The sequence below is a fragment of the Salvia splendens genome, chromosome 9, assembly GCF_004379255.2.
Source record: "Salvia splendens isolate huo1 chromosome 9, SspV2, whole genome shotgun sequence".
NCBI lineage: Eukaryota > Viridiplantae > Streptophyta > Magnoliopsida > Lamiales > Lamiaceae > Salvia > Salvia splendens.
Genome location: NC_056040.1, coordinates 5784505 through 5807540, shown reverse-complemented (window position 1 = coordinate 5807540; position 23036 = coordinate 5784505). Strand labels below are relative to the sequence as shown.

Here is a 23036-nt window from a genome sequence, read left to right as displayed (position 1 = left end):
AGTACTCCAACAAATAAAGAAAAACAAACAGAATAGAGAATAGTTATTGAATAAGTATATTTATTTTCAGTGGTAGAAAAAAAACTACTCATCCTAGTGTTTGTCACAGCATGGCGGGACGAAATCACCACCGCCACGTGGACGAGATCACCACCGACCTCCGCCCCCATCGCCGCCTCACTCCGACCGACATCCGTCTAATCGAGGACCGCATCGCCGCCCGGAGCAGGGAGATCCAATCCCTCCTTCCCGACAATCATCGCCTTGCTGCCTCCCGCGTGGCGCTCAAGCAGGATGTCGCCGCCGCCCGGCAGGACCTCCACCGCCTCTCCGCCACCTCCTCCGCCGTCCAGGCCGAGCGGGACGCGCACGTGCGAGAGGTCTACGAGCGCTCCCTCGAAATGGAGGCCGGGCCTCGCTCCGCCGAATTGAATCGGGTTAGGGCTGAAATTAAGGACCTCAGGGCCGAGCGCGATCAATTATCGGAGAAATTGAAGGAACTTCAAGACGATTTAGCGAGGTTTCATCCTGCGCAGCAGGAATTCTCTGAGCTCGAAGCTGATATTGAGGCGTTGCATAGAGACGTTGGCAAAGGAAGGTATGCAACAATGTATCTTTGTATTTGGATTTTCAGAAAACTGTATGTGATATAAGATGAATTTGATTTACTAACAGCCAAATAGTACATTTAAATGCTTGAATTGTTGTTAGAATCAATTCCTCATATAAATGCATAATGTTACTGTTGCTTTCTAATTCCAGTGTGATGATTATAAGGCCATCCACAATAGGAATAGCCCAGCAATAGCCCAATCATAGCCTAGCCACAAACTCCTCCGCCACATCATCAACACTAAAAATTCTCCTGCCACATCATAAATAGTTCAGCCATAGCCTAGCCACATCATAAATAGCCCAGCCACATCAATAGCCACATCACTCAAAATTATATAAAACAAATAATTAACAATCACACAAAATACGCAATTTAATTTACGAGACATATACGAGAAAATTAAATAATATTATTAAAATTTAAAAAGTACATTAATTTTAAAAAATTACATAATTAACAAAAAAACTACTGATGTGCAGTCCTCCGCGCCCATAATTCTTCAATTAAATCCTTTTGGAGTTGAATATGAGCCTCCGTTTGGCGCATGTCGGCATGTGCTTGGAGGCGGCCGTCTTCATCGTGAGGTACCCCACTCCATAAGTTGGGGGCGGCCACGCCGTGGCTTGGACCGGCTTCATTATCATCGTTGGCCCAATCAGTCAGTTGTACACCTTCATCTTCGACAATCATGTTGTGCATGATAATACAAGCGTACATTATATCAGCAATGCAGTCGACATGCCACAAATGCGTTGGCCGTTGGCCGCTTAACTGCCCCCATCGAGACTGGAGCACACCAAATGCGCGCTCCACGTCCTTGCGCGCCGACTCCTGCCGTGCCGCAAAGTAGGCCTTCCTCTCATCTGATGCGCATCGGATCGTCTTCACAAAGACGGGCCACCTAGGGTATATCCCATCCGCCAAGTAGTAGTTCATATCATGCAGGTTGCCGTTGGCGACAAAACTGATGGCCGGACCGACACCCTGACACTGCTCGTTGAAAAGTGGCGACGAGTTGAGGACGTTGAGGTTGTTGTTCGAACCGGCTATCCCAAAATACGCATGCCAAATCCACAGCCGGTAATCAGCTACGGCCTCGAGGATCATCGTGGGATTCTTTCCCTTGTAGCCGGTCGTGCAGAACCCCTTCCAGGAAGCAAGACAGTTCTTCCACTCCCAATGCATACAATTTATGCTGCCTAACATTCCCGGGAACCCATGCTGTTCCCCGTGCATCCGCAAAAGATCCCGGCAGTCTTCGGGGGTAGGGCTTCGAAGGTACTGATCACTGGATATTTCAATCACGCCCTGACAGAAATACTTCATACATTCCAGGGCAGTCGTCTCACCGATGTGGAGGTACTCGTCCCACATGTCTGTCGCGCCTACGTAGGCCAACTGCTGGATTGCCGCAGTGCACTTTTGAATAGGTGTGTGGCCGGGTCTGCCAGACGCATCGTGCCTGAAGCGGAAATACAGATATCGTTGCTCCAACGCGTTAACAATACACATAAACAGGGACCTGCTCATCCTAAAACGACGCCTGAAAAGGTCGGCGTTGAACCGCGGCTTCTGTGCGAAGTAGTCTTCGTACAGGTGCTGATGTGCAGCTACGTGATCACGATCAATCACCGCTCGGCGGTGTACCACTGGGCGAGGTCGAGGTACCGCCGGCTGCAGGGCCCTCTGCATCCATTGATCAATCTCACGGTTCGTATAGGCCTCTAGCGCTTCGTTCATTATACGCTCGTACTCATCAGCATCCTCACCACTTCTACCACCGACGTTACTCATTTCTAGGTGTTGATCTTGTACAGAAATTTAGATAGAGAGAGTACTCGTTAAAATAAGTGGTGCGAATGAAAATGACGTGCAAGGCGCGTATATATAGTGTTTCGAAAAGGAAAAAAAATCGCGCTAGGCGGTGCGCTAGGCGATCCGGACGCTGCAATAGCGCCGAGCGGATCGCCCAGCGCCACGGAACCGCCGAGCGCTTGGCGGTTTTTAATTCCGGAAATGGCTGGGCGGTTGCAATAGATCGCCTAGCGCACCGCCTAGCTCCGGCGCTAGGCTCTATTGTGGATGGCCTAATTAACCACTAAAGGAAAATATTGCAATTTAGAAAAATCTTTCAGCTGTATCAGTGCTTCTGATTGTAATTAATTGCTTGAAGGTCAATTTTCAGTGTTGATAATAACTCCATAATCTTTATTTTCATTTGTAAATTTATGAAGGGCTGCAGTTGAATATGAAAGGAATATGCAGTCCACTCACTGTGAGCTTAGTGAAGTAATGGAGAAGCACCTGATATCCATGGCTCGTGAGTCAGAAAATTTGCGTTCTGAACTTGCAAATGCCGAGAGGAGAGCTATGGCAGCCATTGTAGGTGCAGGCGCAGCTGCCAACTCAGGTAACCCCTACAGGATTGTGCTCCTCTTCTTGCCACATGGAGCTTGTTGGTTTATTTTCTATTGCATATTGAGAAAAACCATAACTACACTAAGATTGTTTTTTTGTCTTTCAGGTCCTGGATACACCATTCTCCAGAGTTCTCTTAAATCTGGAATTTGCGAAAATTCATTAGCTGATCATCATGCTGTTCCTCAGGTTGGCTTATCTACTGTAATTAAAGTTTGAATGGAATCAAACCAAAAGGTCTCATTTTCATCCTGTTTTGGCAGTAGCATGATGGTGTAATATGCTACTTTATAAACTCATTATAAATAACTGCCCTTATGTTGATATTTCCAGTGCCTGATAGCGTAATACCCATAAAGGAGTAATAAACAGGTTGGTTTATTGTGAAAGAAAAAAGAGAATGTAGGAGAAATAAGTGGATGACGATGATGCTTTAATGTTGGAGAATAATACAAATTTTGTAATGAATGGTGACTAAGAAAAAAAGAAGATATTTTAGTACAAGATAACTTGATAGTGCGAAATTTCGAGTAAAGGAATGGAACATAGCGTTGATTTCTTTGATATTAGTAGTGAAACACTAGAAATGAAAACCACAATGGTCATGAGAACTAGCTGTCTGAGAATTTCATATGAGTTATATTTAATGATTTTTTCTCCTTATCAATATTTACCAATATATATGTAAATCTCCTGTTCTAATATTGGATTGCTTGGACTGCTCTCTGCTGCAGTTTGAAGCTTGTTTATACTTCTTTCTTTTCAAAATTACACCAATTTGTGGCATTTTTTGTCTTGGGATTAGAATTAGTATTGCATCTACAATTGCTTTCTCACCCAGGACGCTGTTTTTCTGAATCAACAAAAATGTTGTACATGTGCCTATTTGGGAAAAGTTAGACATAAACTCTGGCCTTTTCGCAAATATCAGCATTTAACTTTTTTCTCATTTGGGCTATATTACTAATGGTTATTACAACAGTAATATTATGGCAAAGATGTGCGACCTTGAAGTACATTGCCTTTGTAGTTAACATGTCAAATATCACTCTAAATCTACTTAGAATAAGCTTGGTTGGTCCTCCCTGTTGCCTAACAACCTAAGTTTCATGTCTGCCTATGTTGCCCCGTATATTTTTGGTGTGGATGTTTTGTACTTGAATATTCTATAGTTGTTATTGGCAATTACTAATAATGCCTTTGTTTAATTTATTGAACAAGGTATGACTTATGTGGAGGGCCTCTCATTCCTCATGGTCAGTACCATATGCAAAGGTAGCAGTGTTGTATCTAAGCCACCTTGCAAATTTGGAGCGCTCAAGCGACAAATGGTCTACCTTTGAAAAGGCCTCTCAAATCAAGCATGCCGTGATTGCTTGAGCCACCGAGAAGTGCACTACAACCTGGAAGCCAGATAAAATGATGTTACTTAAAAGAGCTCAGTTTACACTCGAGACACTTGGAACTTTAGTTTGTAGGGAATGTACTTGTATCAACATTATCATTTAGTATAGTATTTTTTGGGGGTTTAGTACTAACCGGCTAAAATATAACGATGGAGTTTATTTATAATGAAAATGTAAATAACATATGAGAAAAAGCTAAATAATTGAAAATGTTCTGAAATCAAAATCAAAATAATAATTATGAGTCACTTCATCGGATGCTCGTATGAGATCGTGATTGATTGTTTTTCCTCCTAAAGCCTTGAAGCAGGTACAGTTATGTCCCTAACTTTGGTGTTTAATCATGTAATTTAGTCAAATTATTATACTAAAATGATATCGATTCGATCACGAGATGTGTTATGTTCACATGGGATTTTTAGATTACCTACATTCCATAAATTTTAACAAATTAGAACCCGTTAAACAATTGAAATAAACAAAATTTTATGGGACTAGTCATAATTTGCCTAAATTTGATGATTTAATCTAAAAAATTATTAATTTATATTTATTTTTGTAAAAATAATGAGCAAGAAACACAACTTTGACATGCTTCATATATTGAGATTTTTAGACCGAATAAAAGGGGAAGGATAATGAAGGTACGTGAAAAATGAAGATTTCATAAGCAAGCATGTTTGTACTAGAAAAACAGAATCAAGCGCAGCGTCATTTCACAAGTCTCCATCAATTTGTTAGATTAGGTAATTTCGATGCAAAAACTTGCTCAACTTTTCCATTCCTATTAAAAATTGTAATAGTGCCGAAGGCTAATTAGCAAATAATTCCAAGTCAAACTGCGGCAGCGCCAGCTAGAAGCATCTGATTAAAGTCCCAAACACCTGGAAACAATGATCAAACACAATGAGAAAAAAAGTACTAAGATTATACTACCATAAAAATGTTATGTTATGATTTGATTGTAATATCTTAACACTAAACATGAATTAAACGAGTATTGCTCACAAGTCACCAATAGTGGTCAACATTTATCGCTTTATATAGTACTATAATGTAAATAAAACAGGCATATAATGTTACTATACCATGGCCTGCGCCAACCCTTCTCAACTGAGCAACGTATTCAGATATCTTCTTGATGGACTCAACCTAAACGTCGCAGGTATTAGACATTAACCACATTATAAAGTTAAATTTCCTAACCATGTACTGAAAAGTATTGAGTCACCTGCTCGCCCAAAAACTCACTCTCCACAAAATCTGCAAGCTGGACGTCGTTGTTCTCATCAGCCACCTGCACATTGCAGCTCCGTGGATAAATAGCACGACCAAACACTTTGGCAAGCAGCATCCATAGCCAAAGATATAGCAATTCAGATTATGAGGACAAATGAGGTGATGTACCTTGTGTAAATTCAGAAGCTTTTCATTTGTCAACTTTTCCAGAGATAGAGCGAGCTCCATTGCTGAAAATATTGAAAATGTTAACTCAGAACCATCATGCATTGTAAACTAGATGAGATATGATAGCATCGTTCCTATTAGAACGGATTTAAGACATGATAAGTATAACAGATCATTTCAGAATATACAAACACGGAACTCTGCTTTTTTTTTCTGCACAACATGAATATAGTAAGCTTCAGCTCAGTGACAATGACCATTTAGGCTGAAGCGTTATCATATACTAGATTTTGATTACTGATGCAAGCAAAGCTCAAGACATAATTGTCACGCAATTTAGGTAGATGCATAAACGTTGATAACTAACAACCATGAATAAACTGCTTAAAACAGAACTTCAGGAAATCAGGTCTCAACCTACCATACAATGCATCTCCTTTGTCGAGGTGATCATAGTCAGAGATCGGCGTCATCATCCCCTGCAACTTAACTTTGCCACCTCTCTTATTCTGTACAAAGATAGAGAAAGTGAGATGCTAGGAATTGGATGAAAGCTGAAATGGATTAAGCAATCTTGTAGATACACTGAAAAAGCACCTGATATTCCATAAACTTCTCTGCATGCTCCCTTTCTTCTATACTTGCTTCTTTAAAAAACCTAGCCATGGTAAAGAACTTGTAACAAATTGATGTACAAAAAGTTCACAAAGCACATGAGAGAAACATGTCTAGATTTGAGAAAATTACTTGGCAATCCCCTTAAGAGCCACATTGTCTCTGTCGAAGTAGGCATACATTGCGTGATACACGTAAGATACGTTATATTCCACACTGCCATTCAACAAAACCGATCAGGCAAAAATTAGCTTGGTAATTGGCAGTCCATGAAAAAAGATTCGAATTCCATGAAAAATGAGAAGAGTATATATAAATGATTAACTTCGCAGATCTACTAAAATTTAAAGAGAAGTAAACAAAAACACTCGAAAAAATAAGTCAGATCCCCATACAAACCAAATGTATACTGTACGATTATCTAATAGTTCTAAACATCTGGATTTACAGTACTCGGCGCAGTAACAAGCACAAACATGATGTTTATAAATTATATACATACAGACGCATAAAATTAGGGATATAAAATAAAAGTGGGCGGGAAAGAGAAACACGAATGAAAAAAATTAAAATGTACTACTTGATCTGATCGTTGATAGCGCCTTCGCAGCGGTCAGAGTAGACATGGCGAGCAAGGGAGGCGTGTGGAACGGTGGGGACGAGAAGGAGTTCCTTCTTCACTTCCTCGAACGGCTCGAAAACCGCGCTCATAATCGCCGGATTGTTAGCTTCACTGGAGGCGTTCATGACCAGACAGCCAGCTCTATGGCTACACAGAGTCAGATCTCCGCCTCCGCCGCCGTGGAGGAGGCGAGGAGCGAGAGGCTGAAGCAGTGAATTGGCCGTTGTGAGCAACATGCTTGGTTCGTGTACCCAAATCTGGAGGTAAATTTGTGAGTTCTGAGTTGGCTTATTCTTATTTTATAAAGAACAAATGGCTAACCGTTGGATTTGGGACACGTGGATGGCCTTGATTGGGAGATGATGAAGGGCGTGTGCCTGTCACGTGGAACTATATGTAAAAAGCAGAATATATAGGAAAGGAAATTGATTATTGGGTCATTTTTTATGTATTTAACTAATTTAATTTCTTGATATTTAATTAAGGGTGTCCACTATGGGTAAGGCGGGGCGGTCGGCGTGAAGGAGGGCGGAGGGAGAAGGAAGGCGCGGCTATCATAGTGAAGGGGGTGTCCGCCTCGGAGGTGGACGCGGCGAGGGGGGAGGGAGGCGGCGGATGCGGGATAGCCGCGTGCGGGGCGAGGACGCGGCGGGCGTCCCTATAGCCGCGCCTATAGGCGCGCCTCCTATAGCGGAGGACAACCGCCGCGGCTGGCGATTTTCCGATTTTTTAATTTTTTTTTTTTTTACACTTCAATTCACCTATAAATACACCCCACTCCATTCATTATTTTCACACCATTCCAATACAACATCTATACAAATTTCTCTCACTACAAATTTGGGACGGAAATGAACAATATGTGGAGAGACAACTGGAATGCTCTGCTTCAACAGATGCAACACCAGGCCGCCCAGCAGGTAGCGGCCGATTTTGCAGACGAGGCGGAGGCTGCGGAGGATCCGATCCCTCGCACCATTACTCAGCGGCGGACAATCCCACGAGACCACGTCGGTGCTCACCAACGTTTAATGGATGATTACTTTGTGGATAACCCCCGTTATCCACCCGAGATATTCCGCCGGAGATTCAGGATGTCACAGCGGCTGTTCAACTATATAGCGACGAATTTGGCTGAGCATTACCGATGCTTCACTCTCCGGCGTGATGCGGCTGGCCGGATCGGGCTGTCCACACAACAGAAGTGCACCGCTGCAATCCGACAGCTTGCCTACGCCGGACCAGCGGACATGTTCGATGAATACCTACAGATGGGTGAGACGACTAGCCTCACAGTGCTTAGGCAGTTCTGTAAGGGGATCCGGGAAATTTTCGGTGGGGAGTTTCTACGGAAGCCCAAACCGGATGAGTGTCAGCGCCTACTGGATATGCACGGGGCGGTGCACGGCTTCCCAGGAATGTTAGGAAGTATCGATTGCATGCATTGGGAGTGGAGGAACTGCCCCGTGGCATGGAAAGGCCAGTTCACTACTGGATTCAAAAGCAAACATCCAACGATGATACTGGAAGCCATTGCGGACTACCGTATGAAGATCTGGCATGCGTATTTCGGCGTGGCGGGTTCGAACAACGACATCAATGTTCTTCAGTCGTCGCCGCTCTTCAACGAGGAGTGCCGGGGTGAGGGACCAGATATCAGCTTCGTAGCCAACGGTACGCAGTACAGTAGGGGCTACTATTTGGCAGATGGAATATATCCTCGGTGGCCCGTATTCGTGAAGACTGTCCGCCAGCCAGTAGGACCGAAGAAACAATATTTCGCGCACAAACAAGAGAGTGCTAGGAAGGACGTTGAGCGGGCTTTTGGTGTCCTCCAATCGCGGTGGGCTATTATACGGTGTCCGGCACGAGTTTGGCACGAAGATGATGTCGCCAATATTATGTTAGCTTGTATCATATTGCATAATATGATAATAGAAGATGAAGGATTTGCGGCAGAGCGATGGGCACCGGAAGAGGGCGCAAGTACAAGTCACGGTGTCGCCTCCGCGCCCATCCAGATGGGCGTACCACGGAGCAATGAATATTTGATCCAACGCTTCGCGGATATGCGCAGGACCACATCACATAACACACTGCAGGCGGATTTGATTGAAGAAGTGTGGGCACGTAGGGGAGGTGGTGGCGTTGTGTAAACTTGGTAGTGATTTGTATTAGATTCAATGTAGTGTGTAATTTTAATTTTAATTTTGAAATTAGTGTGTTTAAATACAAATTTTTATTTTAATTTGTATTTTAATTTAAAGTGAAATTTTATTTTTATTTTTAATTCGTATAGTCGACTTCTTCTACGTACGTATATCCCGATAAATTTGTTCGTAATTACTTGAAACATTAATAAAATGAAAATTGATTATAAAATTTGGGGGCTATTGGAGGTGTCCACTATAGTGGCGGAAATAGAATTTTGGGGCTATGGACAAAAATCCGGGGCTATGGACAAAAAACTGGGGCGGGGCTATTGGGCGTGTCCACCTTATAGTGGACACCCTAATATTAGCTTCTACAAGGAGTGATCAATTGCTAACTCATCATTTAATTGATAACTACAACTAATTTAAGACCATAAGATTTTAGAAATCTTGTGTTCTAAAATTTGCCACGTGTAATTTTCGTTTTTATTAATTAAATTGAAAAAGATAAAAAAAATCTACCAAATTAGGGTTTTTGATGAAAATGTCAATATAGTGTTTCGAAAATATCAACACAATACTTTTAGAATGTCAACACAATGCTTTGAGAATGTTAATACATTAGTTGTATTGACATTCTACATGTATTATATTGACATATTTTATATACTATGTTGACATTTGTTGTTGTACGAAAAAATTAAAAATTTTAAAAAATTTTATCAAATTTTGACATCGGAACATATGCAAGTGAGATCTCGTTAGAATCCTTATGAAATTATCTTTAATTTTATATATGTCGTGCGAAAACATAATTTAAATCGACAAAGTTATATGCATTTAAAAGTTATGGGATATTTTTCAAAAGTTAGTTACAACTAATTTGTTGTAAATTGACTTTAATACCCTTATTGACGTTTTTTTATTGATTGTATTGACATTTCAGGGCTGATGATCTAGGTTTTTAATTTGAATATCTAATGATTATTATTTAATTATAGTTAACAATTAAGAAGTATTGAGTATAACACTCCCCTAGCTTCTACTATATTATAATAGTATCTCATTTAGTATTACAAGACCATTTATTTATTTTTCTATTAAGTCAATCAACCTCGCAATTCTCACATTCCATTGATTTATCTACTTATTTTTCTTTAAATTTTTTAAAACTAGCATGAAATTTAAACATGGCATTATTTCGCTGTTGGACAATTGATATTTTTTTCTAAATCAACCAGATCTATTTCTATATTTTGCTGATTATATTGCTGGCTATCCCATCACAGTATTATAAGTTTATTGTTAATAAAAGTCAATTAACATCATATCAAAACGCATAAAATTTTTAAAACTAAACACTGATTAGTATTGAATGTCTATTGTAATAATGGAGTGCTCATTTCAGTTGGAAGAAGCTCGGCTAGAAAGGAGTTCGGTAAGCTCGGCTTACCGAGCTGGAACTAGCCTGGAACTAGCCGAGAAGAAGAAGAAGGCAGAAGTCGGTAAGCTCAGCGGTAAGGAAGCTCGGTAAGGAAGCTCGGTAAGGAAGCTCGGCGTTGAGCTGGAATGAGCCGAGAAGGAAGAGTTCGGTTGTAAGCCGAGAAGGAGTTCGGTTGTAAGCCGAGGAAGGAGTTCGGTCTTGAACCGAGAAGGTAGAAGCAACCTAGCCGAACTAGCCGTTGGAGCAGCAGTTAGTTAGCTGAGATGTAGCGGTTATTCTTCTTGCTTTCTTGATTCTTCTTGTAGTTAGTTAGTAGCAGTTGCTACTTGATTATAGAGCTTTAAATAGCTCACCGTGTATGTAGTGTAGAGTGGAGTTTAATCAATAAAGAGTTTTCCAGTTTTCTCTCCAAGATTATCATCTTCAATACTCAAAGTGTGAGTGTGTGTGTTTTCTGCATTGTGTGATCTCATACAACAGTGAGTGTGTGTGTGATCTTATTGAGTGTGTGAAAGCCTTGTGTGTGCCAATCCTAACAAGTGGCGCCGTCTGTGGGAAAGGGATATTGAAACTGATTTGCAGAGGATCAAACGGTTTCAGAGATGGCAGCAAGGCTTGATGCAGAAAAGTTCACAGGCAAGAATGATTATGGCCTGTGGAAGATGAAGATGAAGGCGGTTTTAATTCAACAAGGCTTGGCGGCAGTTCTTGCAAAACCAGAGGAGAAAGGAAAGGCTCCAGTGCTTGATGAAAAAGCTCAGGCAAAGATGGAAGAAATGCAGCTCAAGGCACATTCTGCAGTGATTCTGTGCCTTGGAGATAAGGTCTTGAGGGAAGTTCAAGAAGCCAAGACTGCGGTGGAGATCTTGGACAAGTTAGATGAAGTTTACTTGGCCAAATCCTTGGCTAACCGGCTGTATCTCAAGAAGAGGCTGTATGCCTATAGTTTTTCTGGAGATAGGTCCATCATTGAGCAGCTAGAGGAGTTCAACAAGATCATTGATGACCTGGGATCTGTTGATGTCAAGATCTCAGATGAGGATAAGGCCATTCTCACATTGAATGCCTTGCCTAGCTCGTATGACCAGCTAAGTGATGCAATTATCTATGGAAGAGATAAACCTATCACCTATGCAGAAGTCTATTCAGCCTTGATGGCCAAAGAACTCCAGAAGACAGCCAACAGAGGCTCTGCAAGCTCCAATGTTCAAGCTGCAGAGGCCTTGAATGTGAAGAAGTTCAAGAAGCAGAACTTCAAGAAGAAGTTTGAGGGCCCTAAACCCTCAAGTTCAGATGCTCAGAAGGAAACCAGAGCTTGCTATTGGTGCAAGAAACCTGGACACTTGAAGAAAGATTGTCATGCATGGAAGAGAAAGATGGCCTCTGAGGGACACAATCAATCTGATTGTGTGGAGAGTGCTGATCCCCCGGCTCAACTCATGAATATCAGTGATAGTGGGGGTCATAGGTGGATAATGGACTCGGGGTGCAGCTTCCATATGTGCTCCAATAGAAGCTGGTTTCATGATCTTCAAGAAGCATCGGGTACGGTTGTTCTTGGTAATAACCACATTTGTCAGATCAAAGGAATAGGGAAGGTAAAGCTAAGCCTACAAGATGGCTCTATAAAGATCCTAACTGGGGTGAGGTATATTCCAGAAGTAAAGAGGAACCTCATTTCATTGGGAATGCTGGAACAGAAAGGGTTCACCATATTGATGAGTCAAGGAAAATTGTTTGTGAAATCTGGAGATGCAGTGATGATGGAGGCTGACAGAGAGCATATTCTCTATTATCTGAAGGCTAAGGCTGTTGATGGAGAAAGCAATGCAGTGTCAGATGATTCCATAATGCTATGGCACAAGAGATTGGGCCACCCAGCCGAAGGAAGCTTGAAAGAACTCATCAAGAAGGGTCTGATCTCCGGAGATTTCAACAAGATGGACCCCTGTGAGCAGTGTATACTTGGAAAGGCTAAGAAGGCACCCTATCCTACAGGTATCCACTCTTCTACAGCCCCTTTAGACTACATACATAGTGATCTTTGGGGGCCTTCACCGGTGTGTTCAATTGGTGGAGGAAAGTATTATCTAGCTATCATTGATGACTATACAAGGAAGTTGTGGGTATATATTCTTAAAGAAAAATCTGAAACACTCACAAAGTTCAAGATATGGTGTAAGGAGGTTGAGCTAGAGAAGGGTAGAAGTGTCAAATGCTTAAGGACAGACAATGGCCTAGAGTTCTTGTCTGCTGAGTTTGATCTGTTTTGTAAAGAGAAGGGTATGAAGAGGCACCGGACTGTTCCTGGTAATCCTCAGCAAAATGGTGTTGTGGAAAGGATGAATAGGACAATCCTAGAGAGGGTGAGGTGCCTACTTCTTGGGTCTGGTTTGAGCAGCAGATTCTGGGGTGAGGCTGTGTATACAGCAGCCTATCTCATCAATAAATGCCCATCTACTGCCCTGAAATCTGAAACTCCTGATTACATGTGGTATGGAGCTCATAGTGACTACTCAAAATACAAGGTGTTTGGGTGTGTGGCCTATGCTCATGCTAGGCAAAGTAAGCTTGAAGCTAGGGCTCTGAAATGTATCTTGCTGGGGTATCAGAGGGGTGTTAAGGGGTATAGGCTCTGGTGTATTGAGCCCGGTAAGCAGAAGGTCTTGGTGAGTAGGGATGTGGTGTTCTTGGAGGATCAGATGCCATTCCTGAAAGATAAGCCGGACTCAAATAAAGATGAGGGTGATTTCTTCAAGGTGGAGCCTGTGGGGGTTGGCCTAGGAGCAGGTGGAGTTATTGACTCAGGGAGTGAGTCTGATTCAGATAAAGAAGAGGCTCCAACTCAGGGCAACCAGGCTGGTGAGTCTATATCAGACTCTATCAGAGACTATCAGCTTGCAAGGGACAGAGTTAGAAGAGAAACAAGGCCACCAACAAAGTTCTCTGATGTTGTGTATTATGCTCTGTGTGCAGCTGAAGGTATTGATGGTGCAGATCCACTCACATATAAAGAAGCTATGCAGAGTAAAGATAGAGAAAGATGGATTGAAGCCATGAATGAGGAAATAGAGTCTTTACTCAAGAACAAAACATGGATTTTGGTGGACAAATCCAAGCTGAATACAGATGGAAAGGAGAGGAAGCTGATCAGTTGCAAGTGGTTGTTTAAAAAGAAGGTAGAAACCACTGATAAAGACAGAATCAGGTTCAAGGCAAGGCTGGTGGCTAGAGCTTTACACAGCAGGAGGGAGTCGATTTCAATGAAGTGTTTGCACCTGTTGTGAAGCACACTTCGATTAGGATTCTATTGGCTGTGGTGAATCAGCTTGACTGGGAGCTACAACAGCTTGATGTGAAGACAGCCTTCCTCAATGGAGATCTAGAGGAAACTATCTTCATGGAACAGCCAGAGGGCTATGTGAAGATTGGAGAAGAAGGCAAGGTGTGCCTGTTACAGAAAAGTCTTTATGGACTTAAGCAAAGTCCTAGACAGTGGAATAAGAAGTTTGATGCACAGATGAAGAAGATTGGCTTCTCCAAGTCAGAATATGATGATTGCATCTACATCAAGAAGGCAGGCAGGACTCCCGTTGCCTACCTATTACTCTATGTGGATGATATGCTACTTGCAGGGCCTTCTATGACAGAAATTCAGAAAGTTAAACAAGATCTGAAGTCAAGCTTTGAAATGAAGGATCTAGGAGAGTCAAGGAAGATCCTAGGCATACATATTCAGAGAGATAGAGGCTGCAAGAAGCTGTGGATGCTGCAAACTGACTATATTGAGAAAGTTTTGCAGAGATTCAAAATGGAAAATGCAAAAGCTGCATCAACTCCTCTGTCCCAGAGTTTTAAGCTATCAAAGGAACAAGCCCCTAAAACTAAGCAAGAGGCTGATGAGATGGAGGCTATCCCTTATGCTAGTGTGGTTGGAAGTGTTATGTACACTATGATTTGTACAAGACCAGATTTGGCTCATGCTATCTCAGTGACTAGCAGATACATGGCAGACCCGGGAAAGGAGCATTGGAATGCTCTTAAGTGGATATTGAGGTACATGAAGTCAACTAAGGACTGGGGGATTGTGTTCAATGGCTGGGAAGGTGAATCTGAGGAGGTTGTGCAGGGCTATTGTGATGCAGACTATGCTGCAAACCTGGACAACAGAAAGTCCCAAACAGGTTATCTTTTCACCATGTTTGGAACTGTAATCAGCTGGAAGTCAGGGTTGCAAAGTGTTGTTGCTCTCTCAACAACAGAATCAGAGTATATAGCTCTCACTGCAGCTGTACAGGAGAGTTTTTGGATTCAGGGAGTGATTTCTGACTTTGGTTTTGACCAAAAGACAATGGTGATTCATTGTGACAGCAGCTCAGCTATGTGCTTGGCTAAACATCCGGGTTTTCATGAAAGGAGCAAGCACATAGACATAAAGTTGCATTTCATTAGAGATGAGATTGAAAAGGGGAGAGTGAAGGTGATTAAGATTAACACCTTGCACAATCCGGCTGACATGCTAACAAAGTCTCTAGGTAGAGACAAGTTTGATCATTGCAAGAAATTGATCAATGTTTGTGCAAGAACTGAGATGAGCCCTCAGGTGGAGAATTGTAATAATGGAGTGCTCATTTCAGTTGGAAGAAGCTCGGCTAGAAAGGAGTTCGGTAAGCTCGGCTTACCGAGTTGGAACTAGCCTGGAACTAGCCGAGAAGAAGAAGAAGGCAGAAGTCGGTAAGCTCAGCGGTAAGGAAGCTCGGTAAGGAAGCTCGGTAAGGAAGCTCGGCGTTGAGCTGGAATGAGCCGAGAAGGAAGAGTTCGGTTGTAAGCCGAGAAGGAGTTCGGTTGTAAGCCGAGGAAGGAGTTCGGTCTTGAACCGAGAAGGTAGAAGCAACCTAGCCGAACTAGCCGTTGGAGCAGCAGTTAGTTAGCTGAGATGTAGCGGTTATTCTTCTTGCTTTCTTGATTCTTCTTGTAGTTAGTTAGTAGCAGTTGCTACTTGATTATAGAGCTTTAAATAGCTCACCGTGTATGTAGTGTAGAGTGGAGTTTAATCAATAAAGAGTTTTCCAGTTTTCTCTCCAAGATTATCATCTTCAATACTCAAAGTGTGAGTGTGTGTGTTTTCTGCATTGTGTGATCTCATACAACAGTGAGTGTGTGTGTGATCTTATTGAGTGTGTGAAAGCCTTGTGTGTGCCAATCCTAACATCTATGAAAACTGATTGGATCCATGAGGAGCATCGCTTTACTCCCAATAAATTTATACTACTATAATTTACCTAAAAAACGTTACAATTATTCGAAAAGTTGTTTTTTATTTTCTCGCATTTGTCATTACTACCCATACATTTAATCGACAGATATGAGTTTAAAATATATATTGTAGCGATATTTTTTAATTATATTTTATACGTACTTTTAATATTGTGGACATTCTTAATTATTTTTCTAAAACAAATACTACTATGACATGACAATATTTGAGTGCAATGATATGTAGCCATGTAGGGACCATTATTTGTGGGTTCTATTTTTTAAAATCAATTTTATACTAATATTCAGAATCATCATCTATTACCAAATTTACAAATTGTGTGTATTAAGAAGATCACATTTTAAAGGTTTTATTTGCTATTAATTTGTTTTAACTTAGAATTTAGTGTTATAACAGTAATAATATAACATCTAATGAAAGCAATTACAACCCCAAAAATAGATAGCACCTTATGAAAGCAAACACAAATTATGCTTTTGTGATTGAAAATTTTGCCTCCGATTTATGTACTCCATAAATAAGATAGATAAATATCAGTGGGGCATTTTACAAAGTTGAGATTAAGGAAAAACCAGTAAACAAATCCACCATCAGAAAACACACATAAAATCATACATGTTGAGATATCATAGGATGAATTCTTGCTAAGCAGGAATTAGTAACAATATCAACGAATTTATGGTATAATCACTTTCAAGAAAATCAAGCCTATATAGGCTGGCAAAGGGATTCAAATTTCTTGTACGGTTATACTGATTGAATAAGCCTGCAAATGTTTACCAGTTCTTGTCAGCACCTTCATCAAAATCACCCGATCCATCCACTCGAAAATCAAGTTGCTTTTGATGCTTTAGTCTTCGACGCTCATCAAATTTCTCCCATCCTTCAAACTGCAAAACACGACAATATGCATGAAGACCAGTAAACACATCGAGTAATTTGTTACAGCATTGATTTCCATTAGCTCCTCCTTGTAATATAACTTAAGTAGAAAAGTTCAAGATTCAGACCAGGATGACTTGTTTGTTGTCTGGCAAATAAAAAGGTATTTTTGAAGTTTTTCAAGACTCTTTTCCTAAGATTGCATTCCTCTTAGTGGCGATAGTTCTGCATACAGCCCTCCGCCGAACTTGAAATGGGGGGAGGCTTCAATTAACATAAACCCTAAGTGCAAGTGTGCAAACTTATATCCTAGAGTTGAAAATTCACAAAGAAATGCTCCAAACAGTTCGTAAATGCTAACCCGAAGAGGATATATCTAGCAATCACATAGAAGCTGGATCCTAATAAACAAAATGTTTAGAGGCAATAACAGTTTTACTCACAAGGTGCGTCCGTGTAATTTGTTATCTAAAGTCAAAGTCCTGTTTACGTATGTTGGACAAGGCAATAAGATGCATGCAAGTAATTAAGTTATATGCGTGGACAGTGGAGTGATTTATCTGAAAGAATGTTATGTACCTGGCGCAGAAGATCTATCGTTATTTCTGTTCCATGAAGATCCAGTGTGGAAAGCTCTATGCACGAGCGAAATAATGTTTTGGGCAGGGTTTTCAGCCCATTATTACTGAGACATAGTGCCTGCATAGGTTTTAAACGAATAACTATCGGATCATAAAGGAGAATTATCTGCTTTGAGGCTTAGGAAGCTTGTTCCCACACCCATTCAAAGGAGAACAAATGCTATGGTATATCACCAGAGGAAGAAGGATTAACCTTTAAACTTTTTAAATTTCCAAATGTCTCTGGCAACTCACTCAGCAAATTACATGATAAATCAATCTGCACAAACGTAAACCGAGTAAATAGGGGTAGATGATGAGGTTCGGAGCAGAAAATGATCCATGCTGACAGTATGAATAGAATAGGAAAGGAGGAAAGAATGGATCATACTTCAACAAGAGAAACGCAATCCCCGATACTCATAGGAATAGTTTTTAACCTGCAATAAGCAGAAGTGTCATCTTGAAAGTCGGACTAAGTGACAGTTTACTAAGGGACAAAAAAGGACGGATAGAAGCTGAAATACACCTAGCAGAATTCAACAACTGGCACTCACCGAACAGAACATAATTTTATTTGAGAAGAAAAATATTGCTGGAAGGCTATTATACAAAATGGTTTATTTGCCAGTTTACCTGTTATTCTTGAGTTTTAACACCTCAAGACTTGTCAGAAGACCTAATTCAGTTGGGATACACACCAACTTGTTGTTAGTGATATCAAGTTGCTTCAGGGTTGTCAAAGCACCAAGTGCTGAAGGAATTGATGTCAAACTGCCAGGAACAAGAGATAGAAAGGCTTTATAACAATGGATCAGATTTGCCTAAGATGTAATTAAAAATTATAGCGGTTGTGAATTTGTTAGACAAAAATTATAGAACAGAACCGAGAACTAGACAACATATTTTTTACTAGATTATAGGAACGCAATAATTAGTATAAATACAATGCAACCAAAATGCAATAGTGGCTATGAGGCAGAGCATAAGGCTCTAGATATTTTGGCTGATTTAAGAACTGCCAATCTGCTATATTTTCCTCCAGAAACTGAACAAACCAGTAAAATGCTATCAACCATTAGCATTAGAACAAGAAATGATGTAGATCTGTACAGAGAATGGCTTGAAAACACCCTAGATTACATTTTGAATGCATGTTCAAACACTCTAAAACATGATGTAGCTTTTCTTAGTATGTTTTATGATGATAATACCAGACCTCATGTTCAATCAGGCAAGAAAAACTAGGTTCACTGCAGTGGTAATTAGATAACCCAAAATCTCTGTGATAACCAAACAATTTAAGAAAAGTGCAATAGCTGCAACAGCCCGAATGACTGCAAAAACCTGCATAACTTACAGTGATGCAATCTTACAAGAAACTTTCCAATATTCCACTACAGCTTGAGTTGATTACATTTAGTACACTACGGTAGCAATCACTTTGAGTAATGGGAATCATAGGATAGATTGATATATACATGATTAGGTACTTGAAGGATAAGATGGTCAAACAAGTCCAAATTTAATCAATCCATCTAAGTAAATGGTAGATTAGCTTGGAATATTTTTATCTATCCATCCTATTCCACAAACTAAATTTTCCACTTACTATCATGAAATCTAACAGCAACCTTCAAAGAATTTCAGCTTGGGTTAATGGAGTTCAGTTCAGAAGAACCTGTAAAACTCTACAAGTAGCTCTTTGAGAACTTAAACCCTGTTTCATTTTACTCTACTGCTGTTGACCTTCCAGAGATAGAGGTAAAGTGACAAACACAGGAATCAACAAGGCAAGGATAGAAAAGTAAAATTAAGAAGAAACAGATAAACATGGGAACTGCAACAACCAGGAAGCTAGACAGATTGCAAGGACATGTATATAACTTGTTAACTAAAATCTTCAAGTAACTTTAGTTGTTTTAGTAAGTTACTTCTAAGTATATGTAGTCAATTCAATAAGTTACAATACATGTAATGTAATAATCAAGTATACATATGAAGAGACTAAACCAATGAAACTACTGGAGTATGAATGGACATACTTATTTTGGTTGAGTGATAGAAAAATGAGTTGCTTCAAAGATGCCAATTCATCCCAGGCAATGGAAGTATCCGACAAAAGATTGCTATCAAGAAGCAGCTTCTACACAAGAAGAAACATTACAGAGTATAAGATACCATTATAAAGAAGCTTTACTAATTTAAGAATGTTTTGAAGCTAAACATTGAGTTATGTAGACCTTCATCTTGCTTAAGCCGCCAATTTCAGCAGGCACCTCATGTAAAGAGTTGTGGCTTACATCAAGCACTCTAGCAGAAGATCCACACGTCCAAGCGTCCTTAGGTATAGTCTAGCATATACAAGAAGTATAAACATTCTCAAGGGTACACCAGAATGATTTACCAGTCATTCCAACTTCAGATATACAGATATTCTCCATACCCAAATATCAACAATGTCTACCCAAATGAAAATCAGAAATGTAAAAAGCATATACAATTTTATCAAGAATTGTCATTTAAGTTAAAGCTTGAGTTTCTTATGGCTGATCACATGAAAAATGGATATCTGCTACTTCATGTAAATGTGGAGAAGGGTAGAGGTTACAAATATTTTATTAGATCAAAGTTGGACAACACTTTGGACAAGCCTTCAAGATTTTCACCACACAGCGATACTTTAAAGTACTTGATCAATTACACCAATATATCATGCCACATATCCATATATGATCTATTTTGTAATTCTAGATTCAGTAATAATTCCAAATGCAACATACAGTAGGTACTCAAACTTTAATTACGTTCTGTATATCATCTCAGCATATGCCTTGCGTCTAATTTTCATGTCTACATTTAAACTTCTAATGCAAGGGGCTCAAAGTACTTAGCAGTTAGCACCACATGTATTTGCTTAAGTAATCCTGCTACCGTAGATTTGGAAAAAAAGAGCAACTACTATGGACTTGACTACGAACCAGGACTTGAACACTTCGAAGTCACAAGACTCACAACACAGGACAAACTCATATTTTACCAATTACCATACTAGCATTAGAGCTGATCAACTACTCTTGCATCTAAAGCCAGAGCCATCAAGTTCAAGTGCGCATTCAGATGATATTTTAGATTAGAAATATGTATTAGATCAATCCTGTCATTGAAATGAAAGTTAAGACTTAAGAGGTAAAAGACATTTCATTCACATGAATTAGGAGGAGCAATACAATAGAGTTTTATCCATTTTGTGCAATAAAACCAAAGCTTATTTTCTTTTAGATGTTGAGAATTGCAGAAAGAAGTTGAGTTATTTTAATTTTGCAGGGCAGTAAGCAGATTCTCCAATTAATGGCTTAATCTTCTTGATTAGTTAAATATTAGAAGAATATAGTCAGATAGATCACACGGGCAACAAAAGTAAGTATTGATGCCAAGAAAGTTGATTAGATGTTCTCATGCTACTATGCTTGGTGAGTTCAATATATAATAACCTAGTATCGTTAACTCCGTTATCTAGGTAAAAAAAAGAATTATGTGGTCGAAACAATTCTGTACTAGATTAATCTTTATCAACCAATGGAAACCAACAGCCAAGTTTCCACATGGGTTCCAAACTAAATTTGACTTAGAAAGCAATGATAGGAAATGAGTTATAAACTTGAATGTCGAGTTGATATACAAGTCAAAAGCTGAAGACAAAGAGACTATCCACAAGAAATGAACTAGTAGATTACTAATGGATAGCAGCCACACAAGTCTACCACCTAGAGTCCTTCCAACAGCTTGTTGTGCTCTTTCTATTATTGCATAGAGACATAAAGGGGCCACATGTCTTTGTTGTAGTAATATGAGTGTTTTTATCCTATTGGTTATTACATACCTAACCAGTTATCTACTTATCTATGTTCTTATACCACAAGACAATATGCAGGTTGTCCTATTACTATGGTTTTTAGTCCTTCACCACATGGATTGCCTAAGGCGAAGTAAGGTACTGGATTTACAAGCTAGGGGAAAATCAGTAATTTTGAACCACAGATGCTGAAAATCTTTTAAAATACTATGTCCTAGAGGATGTAATTCAGCTCAAATGGTACTACCCAGCAATCTCAACCAGATACCATTATTTAATATTTCAGCCTTATAATTTGGTTGCTCGGCTCAAAAATGCTAAAAACTGATGTAACTTTCTTCTATTTCTATGTTCTTCAGAACATAGGAATGACTATCTGTCATTATGCAAGGATATATGCAAATATGTATGTGATTTATGACGTTGGTGAAGGTTCCCAAGTTAAACAAGTAAATGTGAAGAAAAAACATCAATTCCTCATCATATCTTAGACAAAACATAAAAATACAAAAACAAAAAATTAAAGATTGCTAAAGTGTCATGTTCAATTTAAGTTTCCGTATACCGTGAGACCACAATCTGACAATGCTAGGACCCCAGAGAGTTTCCACCGTTCAAGTCGGCTCTTGGTGACAGTTTCTTCATTGGTTTTCCTCTTTTCTGTTGCAAAATCCCTCGCCGCTCTTGCAGTGGGCAATTCTTTTTTAATCGGACCACCCTGTTTAAAGATATGCAAATCAGCACTCTTGAAGTTCAAGATAACACTCTTTTCAATCTCCCGAGATAGCTTTAGTTGAACAACTATATCAGCTAGCTACGAACCATTCATACATGTTTACTTGAATGAACAAAAGAACGAAACACATTGGCTCGAGACAGCTGCAGCACTCTGTTCTTAAAGAGAATACATAAATTGGGGCCATGGCCATCAAATTTATCCCAATATAATTACACTGAAATAGAAGACGACGATGGCTTACCCCTTGATGTAAACCTTGTGACGCTATGAGCATAATTTTCGACCTATCACTGATATCCGCCGAGGCCAATGACGAATCGTCCGATAAAACTTTCCCTGAAAAAAATCGAAATTCAGGAACTCTAATCAAAGTAAAAAAAAGGCTATCACATCAAAAAATGTAAAACTGTAAAATACCTTTGCAGATTAGCTTCTGGCCTCGAGGTAGGACATCGGTGAGCGTTTGAAGGAGAAGTTTAAGGTCTTTGATGGTGGCGTCCGCCGCAATTTCAACTGGTATGGATCGGCCGCCGAACTTCACACTCAACCTTACTTTAATTGTTTCCGAAGCCGTCGCCGCCGCCGCTTCGGAATCCATCTCGGCCGAGCTCGATCAATTGTTTTGAAGCAACTATTGATTAACGCGAGAGATTCCCAACACTAACAATTCAACAATCACACTCTTTTGGTTCATCGAGAGTATTAATCCAAAACAATTTTTTTAAAACTGGAGCTTTGCTGAGCTCTAGTTTTGGTGGATTACAAAAAGTAAATTGATATTGAGTCCAAATGGAGTATAAAATTATTATCGTTTTGTATCATTTCTATTGTTACACTCATTTATACACCAGTTAATTCAGCCATTGAAATAAACCAGAAAACTGATTATGGTGGGAATCAATCAAAACAAAATCAGCGAAATTAAATTGGGACCCATCAACTGTGTTGGGTAATTGGGATTCAAGAATTGCACTACTTGT

General features: G+C 40.0%; 3 protein-coding genes across 4 annotated transcripts; 1 reads left to right on the top strand and 2 right to left on the bottom strand.

Moving 5' to 3' along the window:
- The first annotated feature begins 48 nt into the window (after positions 1-48).
- On the top strand, positions 49-4568 carry LOC121749856 (protein FLX-like 1). Of its 2 annotated transcripts, XM_042144507.1 has the most exons (4): positions 50-598; positions 2851-3026; positions 3141-3223; positions 4256-4568. In XM_042144507.1, the coding sequence occupies exons 1-4, from the start codon at positions 111-113 to the stop codon at positions 4259-4261; spliced, it is 753 nt and encodes a 250-aa protein (XP_042000441.1). In that variant the 5' UTR covers positions 50-110; the 3' UTR covers positions 4262-4568. The 2 variants fall into 2 exon arrangements, with proteins under 2 accessions (XP_042000440.1, XP_042000441.1); XM_042144506.1 differs by having other exon boundaries at positions 49-598; positions 3141-4568.
- Positions 4569-5085: 517 nt separating this feature from the next.
- On the bottom strand, positions 5086-7339 carry LOC121746713 (ferritin-3, chloroplastic-like). The gene is made up of 8 exons (XM_042140630.1): positions 7043-7339; positions 6595-6678; positions 6445-6505; positions 6269-6356; positions 5848-5909; positions 5672-5737; positions 5529-5592; positions 5086-5324 (listed from the first exon to the last, which is right to left on the bottom strand). Exons 1-8 carry the CDS (start codon positions 7318-7320, stop codon positions 5275-5277), a joined length of 753 nt encoding a protein of 250 aa, XP_041996564.1. The 5' UTR covers positions 7321-7339; the 3' UTR covers positions 5086-5274.
- A 9180-nt stretch (positions 7340-16519) lies between these two features.
- Positions 16520-22927, bottom strand: LOC121747647 (LRR repeats and ubiquitin-like domain-containing protein At2g30105). The gene is made up of 10 exons (XM_042141724.1): positions 22474-22927; positions 22298-22392; positions 21883-22035; positions 19705-19815; positions 19507-19607; positions 18098-18235; positions 17853-17901; positions 17676-17741; positions 17421-17540; positions 16520-16849 (listed from the first exon to the last, which is right to left on the bottom strand). Exons 1-10 carry the CDS (start codon positions 22652-22654, stop codon positions 16736-16738), a joined length of 1128 nt encoding a protein of 375 aa, XP_041997658.1. The 5' UTR covers positions 22655-22927; the 3' UTR covers positions 16520-16735.
- Positions 22928-23036: the final 109 nt, after the last annotated feature.